The sequence below is a fragment of the Schistocerca americana genome, chromosome 7 (genome assembly GCF_021461395.2).
Source record: "Schistocerca americana isolate TAMUIC-IGC-003095 chromosome 7, iqSchAmer2.1, whole genome shotgun sequence".
NCBI lineage: Eukaryota > Metazoa > Arthropoda > Insecta > Orthoptera > Acrididae > Schistocerca > Schistocerca americana.
Window position 1 is genome coordinate 594,127,220 of NC_060125.1, and position 12,348 is coordinate 594,139,567.

The 12,348-nt window shown below is 42.1% G+C and overlaps 1 protein-coding gene across 1 annotated transcript in view; it reads left to right on the top strand.

Annotated features, from left to right (window-relative positions):
* The window catches only part of LOC124622673 (signal peptidase complex subunit 3), an 81,725-nt gene extending 70,094 nt beyond the window's left edge, over nucleotides 1-11,631 (top strand). The window contains exons 4-5 of the mRNA XM_047148466.1: nucleotides 10,611-10,714; nucleotides 11,107-11,631. Of these exons, the coding sequence (XP_047004422.1) occupies nucleotides 10,611-10,714; nucleotides 11,107-11,266 (264 nt within the window). The 3' untranslated portion in view covers nucleotides 11,267-11,631. The remainder of the gene's footprint in view (nucleotides 1-10,610; nucleotides 10,715-11,106) is intronic.
* Nucleotides 11,632-12,348: the final 717 nt, after the last annotated feature.

The window sequence follows — 12,348 nt, forward strand, 5'->3', positions numbered from 1 at the left end:
AGGCACTTTCACAAATTTGTAAGTGACCATCAAATATACACTCCTGGAAATGGAAAAAAGAACACATTGACACCGGTGTGTCAGACCCACCATACTTGCTCCGGACACTGCGAGAGGGCTGTACAAGCAATGATCACACGCACGGCACAGCGGACACACCAGGAACCGCGGTGTTGGCCATCGAATGGCGCTAGCTGCGCAGCATTTGTGCACCGCCGCCGTCAGTGTCAGCCAGTTTGCCGTGGCATACGGAGCTCCATCGCAGTCTTTAACACTGGTAGCATGCCGCGACAGCGTGGACGTGAACCGTATGTGCAGTTGACGGACTTTGAGCGAGGGCGTATAGTGGGCATGCGGGAGGCCGGGTGGACGTACCGCCGAATTGCTCAACACGTGGGGCGTGAGGTCTCCACAGTACATCGATGTTGTCGCCAGTGGTCGGCGGAAGGTGCACGTGCCCGTCGACCTGGGACCGGACCGCAGCGACGCACGGATGCACGCCAAGACCGTAGGATCCTACGCAGTGCCGTAGGGGACCGCACCGCCACTTCCCAGCAAATTAGGGACACTGTTGCTCCTGGGGTATCGGCGAGGACCATTCGCAACCGTCTCCATGAAGCTGGGCTACGGTCCCGCACACCGTTAGGCCGTCTCCCGCTCACGCCCCAACATCGTGCAGCTCGCCTCCAGTGGTGTCGCGACAGGCGTGAATGGAGGGACGAATGGAGACGTGTCGTCTTCAGCGATGAGAGTCGCTTCTGCCTTGGTGCCAATGGTGGTCGTATGCGTGTTTGGCGCCGTGCAGGTGAGCGCCACAATCAGAACTGCATACGACCGAGGCACACAGGGCCAACACCCGGCATCATGGTGTGGGGAGCGATCTCCTACACTGGCCGTACACCACTGGTGATCGTCGAGGGGACACTGAATAGTGCACGGTACATCCAAAACGTCATCGAACCCATCGTTCTACCATTCCTAGACCGGCAAGGGAACTTGCTGTTCCAACAGGTCAATGCACGTCCGCATGTATCCCGTGCCACCCAACGTGCTCTAGAAGGTGTAAGTCAACTACCCTGGCCAGCAAGATCTCCGGATCTGTCCCCCATTGAGCATGTTTGGGACTGGATGAAGCGTCGTCTCACGCGGTTTGCACGTCCAGCACGAACGGTGGTCCAACCGAGGCGCCAGGTGGAAATGGTATGGCAAGCCGTTCCACAGGACTACATCCAGCATCTCTACGATCGTCTCCATGGGAGAATAGCAGCCTGCATTGCTGCGAAAGGTGGATATACACTGTACTAGTGCCGACATTGTGCATGCTCTGTTGCCTGTGTCTATGTGCCTGAGGTTCTGTCAGTGTGATCATGTGATGTATCTGACCCCAGGAATGTGTCAATAAAGTTTCCCCTTCCTGGGACAATGAATTCACGGTGTTCTTATTTCAATTTCCAGGAGTGTACATTACTTCACAACAGCATTATGAAAAGGATACATTACTTCTCACCACATAGAGACATTGAGTCGCACACAGGCACAACAAAAGACTGCTAATACTGTGAGCTTTTGGCCAAAAGGCCTTCGTGTCCACTACGTCTGTCCATCGAGGCAGCCTGAGTGCATCAATAATGTCTCTCAATTTCCCGTTGACATTGGCAGAACATATTGACATTTTGCCTTGCATTTTGCTGTAGTCCATTTTGGTTGCTATGTTCCTAATATCTGTGTTGATAAAATTTTTGTACTTGTCAACAGCCTTTACATTAGGACATTTTCTTTTAGGGATAGGTGGGGGCAGGAACACAGCATAAATGGAACCTTTTTTTATTAGGGAAGCCCAGTGTATGGGAGGTGTCAAGCATTAGCATTATGCATAAATTGCTTTCAAACATTAAGCCTAGTGTCTAGCTTACTATCCTCCTCCCTCTGGTATTTTCATACATCATTAACTACTGAAAAGAGAATATTACTAACTGAAATTAATTGTTTAACAAGCTAGGATGTTTTCAGAGGCACCAATAACATGTGCCAGTGGTCATCCAATAACATCAGCCGACAGCTTGGTCACTGTGTCCAGTCATCAGGTTTTGGTGGGATCAAGGTGGACGGACTCACTCCTAACATACAGTGAGATTATAATTAAACTTTCAAAATGTTGTAGAAAGAACACCACTGGTCAGAATGACGTCAAATTGCAACGGAATATTATTGGAGGAGGAGGAAAACGTATGGCAGAAGAAAAAAAAAAGTGAAAATTGATCAATAGATGGTGCTGCATATGTCGGAATATGTAAATGAAAACACCTGTCATGTGGATGACCTATTAAAGTTGGTATAAACACGCTGGGTACACAGCTTATACTCCTTTTGTGTCTGCGACGTTTGCCATGACTGCCTCAATGCAGGGTCGTGCCCTGCTTGTAAAGCTGTATTACAAGAATGTTGACTGTGCACACGTCGCTCTGCAGAAGTTCTGGGCACTGAAGGATTTGAAAAAAGGCAATGGTCCGATGAATGGAGAAAATGATTTGGAAATTTGAAAAGACTGGTTCTTTTGGGTGCAACCTGGTAGAGTGAAGAAACGAATTGATTAGATGTCAGTGGAAGCAGTGGGCACAGCAATGCTGGAGGAGACGAGTGGTGATGTGCAAAGTGTAGTGCGCGGAGAGTTGCCCAAACATTGGACATAAGCGGTAGCAAGGTGCGTAAAAGCCTTCGAAACATTCTTCTTTGCTATCCATTCAAAATTACCCATGTGCACGAGTTATTTCATGTTGACCTGCTAGCAAGAGATACCTTTGCTTTTGCCCACATGGAACTGGACAATGATTGGCTGTGGAAGATTTTGTGGACAGACAAAGCCCACTTCCATCTGGCAGAATGTCAGTACACAGAATTGTCAAATATGGTTAATGGAAAATGCACACGCAAATCAACCAGTACCACTTCATTCTGAAAAGGTCACTGCGTGGTGCAGGTTTACAGCATCATTTATCATAGGGCCACATTTTTTCGAAGAGACAGGTTTTCAGAAATGCTGGTATTTTCAGCCGCCATTTCCCTACAGCCTGGCCATTGTGATCACCTGACCTTAATCCGTGTGACTTCTGGCTGTTGGGCTATCTGAAAGATGTTGTGTTCAGTGTTCAATTGCAAACTTACTACATTAAAGGTAAGCATTGTGCAACACATTCTGAATGTGACCCAGAAACACTTTGATCAGCTGTGGAACATGCTGTTTATCAATTTCAACTTGTTACAGAAAATGGTGGACAGCAGATTGAACTCTTTTTGCGCCAGTCACACAGAAATTAATAATCAGATTTGATTTTGATTGATTCTTTTTATGCAGTTTTTGGCCTCAGGATAATTAAAAGCTGATTTTTCCCATCTGATGTGATATGACCTTGCTGTGGTGGATGGGCTTACGTAACTAACAGTATCACAATTGTACACCCATGCACATTTAGTAGTACAGTTTGTTTAACATCAAACGTACACCTTATGCATTATTGTATGAGTCATTTGTAGTCGACCACTATTAAATAATAACACTTCCAGCACCATCTATTGCTACATTTTATAACAATTTATTGTTCTTCTGCCATACGTTTCCCCCCTTCTCCAATAATATTCTGTTGCAATTTGATGTCATTCTGATCAGTGGTGTTATTTCTTCAGAAAAAAGTTTTAATTATAATCACCCTGTGTACCAATATCCCATTAATGGCAATGAGAAAAAGTGACACTCAATACCGAGCCGTGTGAGATGGTGTTCTCTTGGACCTGTTGGGCTGCTGGTCACTCCTGCATTGTATGTCGATGAGTTCTGCATTTGGTACAACTCCCATTCTGTAGCCTCCACTAAACGCCAGCCCCAAGAGGCCATCTGGGGACCATGTAGCATAGTCCCATTTCTTGGCCCACGTTTCTGATAAAAAGCTGACTTGGTTGTCACATATTCATCAGTGAGAGATTAGCTGCAAGTGGAAGCTCTTCGTTGCCCGCACATCTTGGGGTGTGTATTGTGCTATTCTTATCCATATTTACTGGGCCCTGGTTTTGTCCCGACTGGACTATGGTTACCAGGTTTCAACTTTAAAACTGTTAGACACAGTCCACCATTGTGACATACATCTGGCCACTGGTGCCTCTTGGACTAGTCCTATACACACTCTCCTTACCGAAGCGGGGATCTTCCCCTTCAGATTTGATGGAACCAGCTATTGGTCACCTATGCAATCGCCATTTGACCACATATCCTATTCTCTTTACCAGTTGGAATGCACAACACTTCCCTTTGCCAGGATCTCCATCTCCCCTCCCGGGATTGTGCTCCCTGTGTTTGTTTTCTTGTACAGATTAGGACCAATCTCTTCCAAGGTCCTAATGTCTCGGCCACCTATGTGACCTTTCGGCATCTGTTACGTCCAGTTCTCCAAGAGCTCCTGAGTGCTATCATCTTTTACACCGAGAGCTCTGAAACTGTGGATCAGACGAGATGTGCTTTTACATCTGCTGTCAGTATGGAATGCCATTTGCTGCTGGGAACATGTAGTGTGTATATGGCAGAGGTGACAGCTGTTGACAGATGACCATGTCTTAATACGTGCTGACTCACTAGGCTATTGACCATTGCTATTGCCACCCTTTGGTCTCCACTATTCATGACCTGCCCACTGACCTTTATTGTGCTACCTGCTCAGTTGTCTTTCTGTGGATCTGAGGCCATGTACATATATCCTTGGTTGACTGTTTGGCTAGAGGAGCATTTACTCACTCCACGTTCGCTTTGTCGACCCCAGGTGTGGATTTGCAGGTGTACGTGAGACCTCTATTCACTCGGAAATGGAATGACATCTGGAGTGCTACTGCACCATCTAATAAACTCCGCACGATGAAGGAGACTACTGCAATGTGCTCTTCCTTCTGCTTATCCTAGAAGGAATCCCCAGTCCTCTATCATCTCCACATTGGTCATACCGGGTTAACTCATAGCTTTCTTTTGTCTAATGAGTTACCTGTACTTTGGAGTTGTGGAGCCCTAGAGGCAGTATCTCATCTTCGTGGAATGCCCCCTCCTTTTGGCCATCTGCGCTAAGTATGAACTTCTGGAGTCATTGCCTCTAATGTTGGTGGACAATTTGTGGATGGCTGAACTAATTCTTTTTTCTCCATGAAAGTGGTTTTTCTTCTCAGTTATAAGTTTTAATCTGCCACCAGAGCAGGGCCAGGGTGGTTGGGGATGGGGCATCTCCCTCTGTATGTTAGTCTGGAGAATCCCCAACCCTAATTCCTTGGCCAGACTACTCTATCATCCCTCTTTTACTGTTTAATCACTTTTAGAAACTCTTTGCCTCCTTTCTGCCACACCAAATTTTGTGTTCTGGGTATCGCACTTTACTGAATAGTGGGCAGTCTTGACTGTAATGGATCAAGGGTGGGACATTTCCTGTCGCAAGCGGGACTCCCACCTGCTGACTTCCCTATCTCCTTCATCTTGCTTTTATTATTGACAGTCCAAGAGAGATACATTTCTTTTTTGCCTTTTTGCATTTACTGTTACGAATCTCCTGATTAGACCGTTGAGCGAGGTGGCGCAGTGGTTAGCAAACTGGTCTTGCATTTGGGAGAATGATGGTTCAAACCCACATCCAGCCATTCTGATTTAGGTTTTGCGTGATTTCCCTAAATCGCTCCAGGCAAGTGCCGGGATGGTTCCTTTGAAAATGCACAGCTGAGTTGCTTCCCCATCCTTCCCTAATCCGATGGGACCGATGACTTTGCTGTTTGGTACTCTTCCCCAAATCAACCAACCATCTGATCTAATTGGATCAGAAAAAAACATCTCAGTGGGCACCTTTGCTTCCAGATGCACCATTCCTGGATCAAAGTGCTGATGACCTCGTTGTCTGGTCACATTCCCTCTCCCTCCAATAAACCAACCAACCAAAAGTAGAAATTGTTTTGTCACATGCAGGCTGCAAGGTGATTCACAGTTTTGTAAGAAATGGTTTAGTTTCTGATTGTGGAGCAAATATATTGTTGTTATGCAACAGGATGCCTTCTCAGATATTTTTTGGAAAACCTTAGAAGGAATACTCCAGCATATCAGGCTGCAATTACTTGATCTATATTATACAAGTCTACTGTGTTGATAGATCTGCTGGCAATAAAGTAAGTGCACGTTATTCTGTTGCTCATACTCTTGTATCCCTCTACTTGTTGGCCAAGCATCTTTCAGGGAGTGCTAGACATGTGACTGTCATTCAGTCTTTGAAATCATCTTGGGACAGGCCTCTTTAGTGATTGCTAACAATGTTGGATATAAATTTTGACTTACTAGTGTTGTACCTCTCTCATGCTAGTTGAAGCCCTTTTGAGACTTCACTGTCTTCTTCAATCACTCACATTTCATTGAATATCAATTGTTACTGAGAGTCTAGACCAACTTGGAATTTCAAGAGAATTTCTTACCTTTCTGATTTGTTAAAGGAATGAAAGACTGTTCCATAGAAGAATCGAGAAGTGCCAAATATGATTACCTAAGGCACTGATTGACACTGAAATGCTCTCTGAAATCATTAAAAGAAAGAACATTTTTAACTCTGCAGCTGACAGTGCTGCATATGATGCAAATATCAAAATGGAAACCCTTCCACTAGATTACTTTCAGTAAAACATAGTCCATTCATGTGCAGATAGCTAGGTAAGTGAGAGGATAATGGTAATATTGAGACTTGTGATGTGAGCGGTCACCATGCAGCAGGGAAGTTATAAATTACTCTGACTGTGTCTTCCGACATAAATTTAGTAATGTTATTAACAGTTTGTCCTGCCTGACTATGAAGTAGTCTCTTTACATGTACTGAACTGGTAAGCACATAGAAGTTTGAACAATTCATGCCGTATCTCCTGCCACTGCCAAGCTCTACTAGGCATGGTGGCTGTTGGGAGTGACCAGGTTTGTTCGAATGAAGATATTATGACCAATCACAAACCTTTCCAAACTGTGTCTGCTGAGCAAACACAGTTTCTTGGTTGTTGTGATCATCTTTGTCAAACCATATTTAGCGTCGTTACGGCATATGGCATTTCGAGCTCTTGTTGACACTGTCATTCACTTTGCGTTGCTCAAATGTTTTTAGTTTAAACGCAGCGCCAGTTATGTATTTTATTCCTGCTGAACAAAACGTGTTTCTTGTGCACGTGTGTGTGTGTGTGTGTGTGTGTGTGTGTGTGTGTGTGTGTGTCTTTTTACATAACTGATAAGGTACAGAACCTGATAACCTCAAAAAGATGACTACAGTAATGGGGTAATTCATCAAGCCAAGCTAAAGTTTTCCGGGCACAAAAACGTGCAGTAAGAATTATATGTGGTGTGAACTCAAGAACATCCTGCAGAAGCCTGTTTAGGGAACTAGGGATACTAACTACAGCTTCCCAGTATATTTATTCCTTAATGAAATTTGTCATTAAAAATATATCACTTTTTCAAACCAACAGCTCAATTCATGGAATCAATACTAGAAATAAGAATAATCTTCACAAGAATTTAAAATCACTTAGTCTTGTACAAAAAGGTGTGCATTATTCAGGAACACACATTTTCAATAACTTGCCAGCAGCCATAAAAAGCTTAACAACCAATGAAATTCAGTTTAAGAGAAGCCTAAAGGATTTATTGGTGGCCAACTCCTTCTACTCCATTGATGAATTTCTTAGTAAAACCAACTGATTTGTATATAAGTACAACATAACTTCTGCACAATTTCAGTGCAGTAATGTGTTAACTGAAAATTTGTGTGTGTGTGTGTGTGTGTGTGTGTGTGTGTGTGTGTGTGTGTGTGTGTAAGTATAATCTAACTTCTGCACCATTTCAGTGCAGTAATGTGTTCATTGTAAATAAGTATTACAGTAGTTGTATTACATGTTTATTACCTTATAAATAAATAAAAAACGTTTTTTATTTTAAATTCAGTGCATTAGTATTTGTAAAATGACTCTTAGTGTTCATTAAAAATGACGATCATTCCACTTGGGACCTGTGGAATGGTACATTAGCTTATTTGTTTTAGTTGTAAATATTTGTCATGTATTGTTGTTTTTCTGACATGTTCCACATCCAGGAGGACCTCCTCACTACGGATCAATTGGAATGAAAGTAAATCTAATCTAATCTAATCTAAACAGTGCAAGAGACACAGAATAACACACATTCAAACACCACAAAAAATTCTTATTTACATATTTGCACTTGACAACGAGGAAAAAGTCTCGAAACATGTCATTCTAAGCATGAAAAAATACGTAACTAGTGCAGTATTTCATTATTTAAATAATGACTGACAGTTGCAGGCTTTCAAAAACATAAATTATGACATACGAGATTGAGTCAAATGTTCCTACTTCCCAGACAGTTATCAGTACCCGTTAAATCAGCAGTTTTAATTAGATAATAAACCTTCATTAGATAATAAAAAAGTCCCTGCCAAGTCTTTTGATGCCTGTTATGTACATATATCATACATAAAGTGCAAGGGGTATCCTGTATGTAACTTTTACAGCTTTAAACATTATTTCCCACATTTTATATTTTCCTGCATTTTACACAGTTTTCTTTCAAGTCCCGTGAAAAGTGTAAAGGTGGTGTTCCACTTGTAGAATCTACATATTATAGTGTTGATGTATCCATCTTTCACTTGATCATCCCAATGATCTGTTTTCGTGGCTGATTTGTGTATACAGGGTGTTACAAAAAGGTACGGCCAAACTTTCAGGAAACATTCCTCACACACAAAGAAAGAAAATATGTTATGTGGACATGTGTCTGGAAACACTTACTTTCCATGTTAGAGCTCATTTTATTACTTCTCTTCAAATCACATTAATCATGGAATGGAAACACACAACAACAGAACGTACCAGCGTGACTTCAAACACTGTTACAGGAAATGTTCAAAATGTCCTCTGTTAGCGAGGATACATGCATCCACCCTCCGTCGCATGGACTCCCTGATGCAGCCCTGGAGAATGGCGTATTGTATCACAGCCGTCTACAATACAAGCACGAAGAGTCTCTACATTTGGTACCGGGGTTGCATAGACAAGAGCTTTCAAATGCCCCCATAAATGAGTCAACAGGGTTGAAGTCAGGAGAGCGTGGAGGCCATGGAATTGGTCCGCTTCTACCAATCCATCGGTCACCGAAACTGTTGTTGAGAAGCGTACGAACACTTCGACTGAAATGTCCAGGAGCTCCATCGTGCATGAACCACATGTTGTCGTACTTGTAAAGGCACATGTTCTAGCAGCACAGGTAGAGTATCCCGTATGAAATCATGATAATGTGTTCCATTGAGTGTAGTTGGAAGAACATGGGGCCCAATCATGACATCACCAACAATGCCTGCCCGAACGTTCAAAGAAAATCAGTGTTGATGACGTGATTGCACAATTGCGTGCGGATTCTCATCAGCCCACACATGTTGATTGTGAAAATTTACAATTTGATCACGTTGGAATGAAGCCTCAGCCGTAAAGAGATAATTTGCACTGAAATGAGGATTGACACATTGTTGGATGAACCATTCGCAGAAGTGTACCCGTGGAGGCCAATCAGCTGCTGATAGTGCCTGCACACGCTGTACATGGTACGGAAACAACTGGTTCTCCTGTAGCACTCTCCATACAACGCTGACATTAGAGTTGTCATCAACTGCACGAAGAATTGCCTCGTCCATTGCAGGTGTCCTCGTCGTTCTGGGTCTTCCCCAGTCGCGAGTCATAGGCTGGAATGCTCCGTGCTCCCGAAGACGCCAATCAATTGCTTCAAACGTCTTCCTGTCGGGACACCTTCGTTCAGCCAAGCCACGGCTATTGCCCTGTGCTAATCCATACATCAAATGGGCATCTGCCAACTCCACATTTGTAAACATTGGACTAACTGCAAAACCACGTTCGTGATGAACACTAACCTGTTGATGCTACGTACTGATGTGCTTGATGCTAGTACTGTAGAGCAATGAGTCGCATGTCAACACAAGCACCGAAGTCAACATTACCTACCTTCAATTGGGCCAACTGGCGGTGAATCGAGTAAGTACAGTACATACTGACGAACCTAAAATGAGCTCTAACATGGAAATTAAGCATTTCCGGACACATGTCCACATAACGTCTTTTCTTTATTTGTGTGTGAGGAATGTTTCCTGAAAGTTTGGCCGTACATTTTTGTAACATCCTGTATATTTTACAGAATGTGAATTTGGTGGATTTTATTTAACTTATTTATTTTGCTCCATAGTCCTGTATACAATCTCCTATAATTTGTAATTTTTTCCATATTTCTGTATTTTTTTCCTTCTGTACATGTGTATCCGTTACCTATTCCGAAAAGCCTAATTTATGCTGCCCATAGATTTCTCTCTCTCTCTCTCTCTCTCTCTCTCTCTCTCTCTCTCTCTCTCTCTCTCTCTCTCTCTCTCTTCCCCTAGTACCCATGACTCAAATGTTTTGTGAAATTAATTTTTCTATAAGGTAAAAATTCCTTTTCTATTTTTTTGCTTCATTAAATTAAATTCTACCTGTGTATGTGGTCTTTTTTGTAGGTTGTTCTCTGGGACAAAATCATTCTACGAGGTGAGAATGCTAATTTGGATTTCAAAAATATGAATCTGAAATACTATTTCTCAGATGATGGAAATGGACTAAGGTAAGTTGTCTGTGAAGTATCATCTGCAATTTAAAGAGTTATCAGGCCAATATAACTTTAGTTGTGAGATGAGAATCTGTGATTTGTGTTTACTAATTTTGTTTCTTAAGTCTAATCAAAAGTGAAGGCAAAGATAAGATTAATCTTCTCATATATTGTCTGATTCCTGCAGCTTCATTTTACTTCCTGTTATTGCAGGTGAAAAAATTGTTTATGAAATACTTAGAACTTGATTATCTGCTTTGTATTGCTATGGATATGTATTGATGTTTGTCTTTTTGAGGACTGTGTGTGTATATTAATTTTTGTGATGTCAGAGTGTCTTATTTTAAATTTTCATATACACGCCCATGAGAAATTCTTCCCAGAATGATTTTGTTCATTTCTTGCAGGGGAAACAAAAATGTAACTTTGACGTTATCATGGAATATAATTCCAAATGCTGGTCTGTTGCCTAGTGTATCAGCTATTGGCAACCACACTTTCAGCTTCCCATCGGAGTACACATCGTCGCATGTCTATGGGAAGGAAACTCAGCATGCAGGAATATAGTGTATGATAAATGGGCACCAGTGATTTGCAGCAGTTACACAACTGGTGGTCATTTACAGAAACTGCTGCCTTCCTAAGTGGAAGTACAACTACTGACTGAACTGTGAGGGGTTGTGGAGTTTAAAATGACTAGCTTGTCGAAACGTGTGTGATTTAAAGAGTGCATGTAAGTCAAGTAAATGTCCATTTGCCATTCTCCAGGTGATTGTGATTGAGTGGGTGGCTATTTAAGCATCATTCAACTGTAAAGGGAAATATTTCTAATACTTTATTAAGGATGATAGACTGTTAAGCTGAATGTGTATTTATCATAATGTCATTAAAGTGTGTGATCTCTTTGACTGGAGTGACTGAAAGTACATGTATTCATTTGTTTCCTTTAGTCAGTGTATTACAAAGCACCTTAAACCACAGTTGTATATTAACCATTCTAGCAATGAAATCTGCAGTTAAGATTTCCTGATAGAGCCATGTATTACAAAGAATTTTCTTTCTAAAAATATACAAATTGATTGTCCTAATTTTTCTTAGGGATGTGTTTTTATTATTTGTTTTTTTAATTTTGGTCTGTAATGCCATTTGTTGAAAAGTTGTGGCATTCTAATTTTTAAATGTTTTGCTAGTCACCTAAAGATTTCCAACTGTTAACATCATTACATACCTGAACCTACATCTACAACTATATGAATACTCTGCAATTCAGTTTTAAGCACTTGGCGGGGGATATATAATAGAGGGAAACAATCCACGTGGGAGAAATATATCTAAAAACAAAGATGATGTGACTTACCAAACGAAAGCGCTGGCACGTCGATAGACACACACAAACATACACACAAAATTCAAGCTTTCGCAACAAACTGTTGCCTCATCAGGAAAGAGGGAAGGAGAGGGAAAGACGAAAGGAAGTGGGTTTTAAGGGAGAGGGTAAGGAGTCATTCCAGTCCCGAGAGCGGAAAGACTTACCTTAGGGGGGAAAAAGGACGGGTATACACTCGCGCACGCACACACACACATATCCATCCACACATATACAGACACAAGCAGGCATATTTAAAGACAAAGAGTTTGGGCAGAGATGT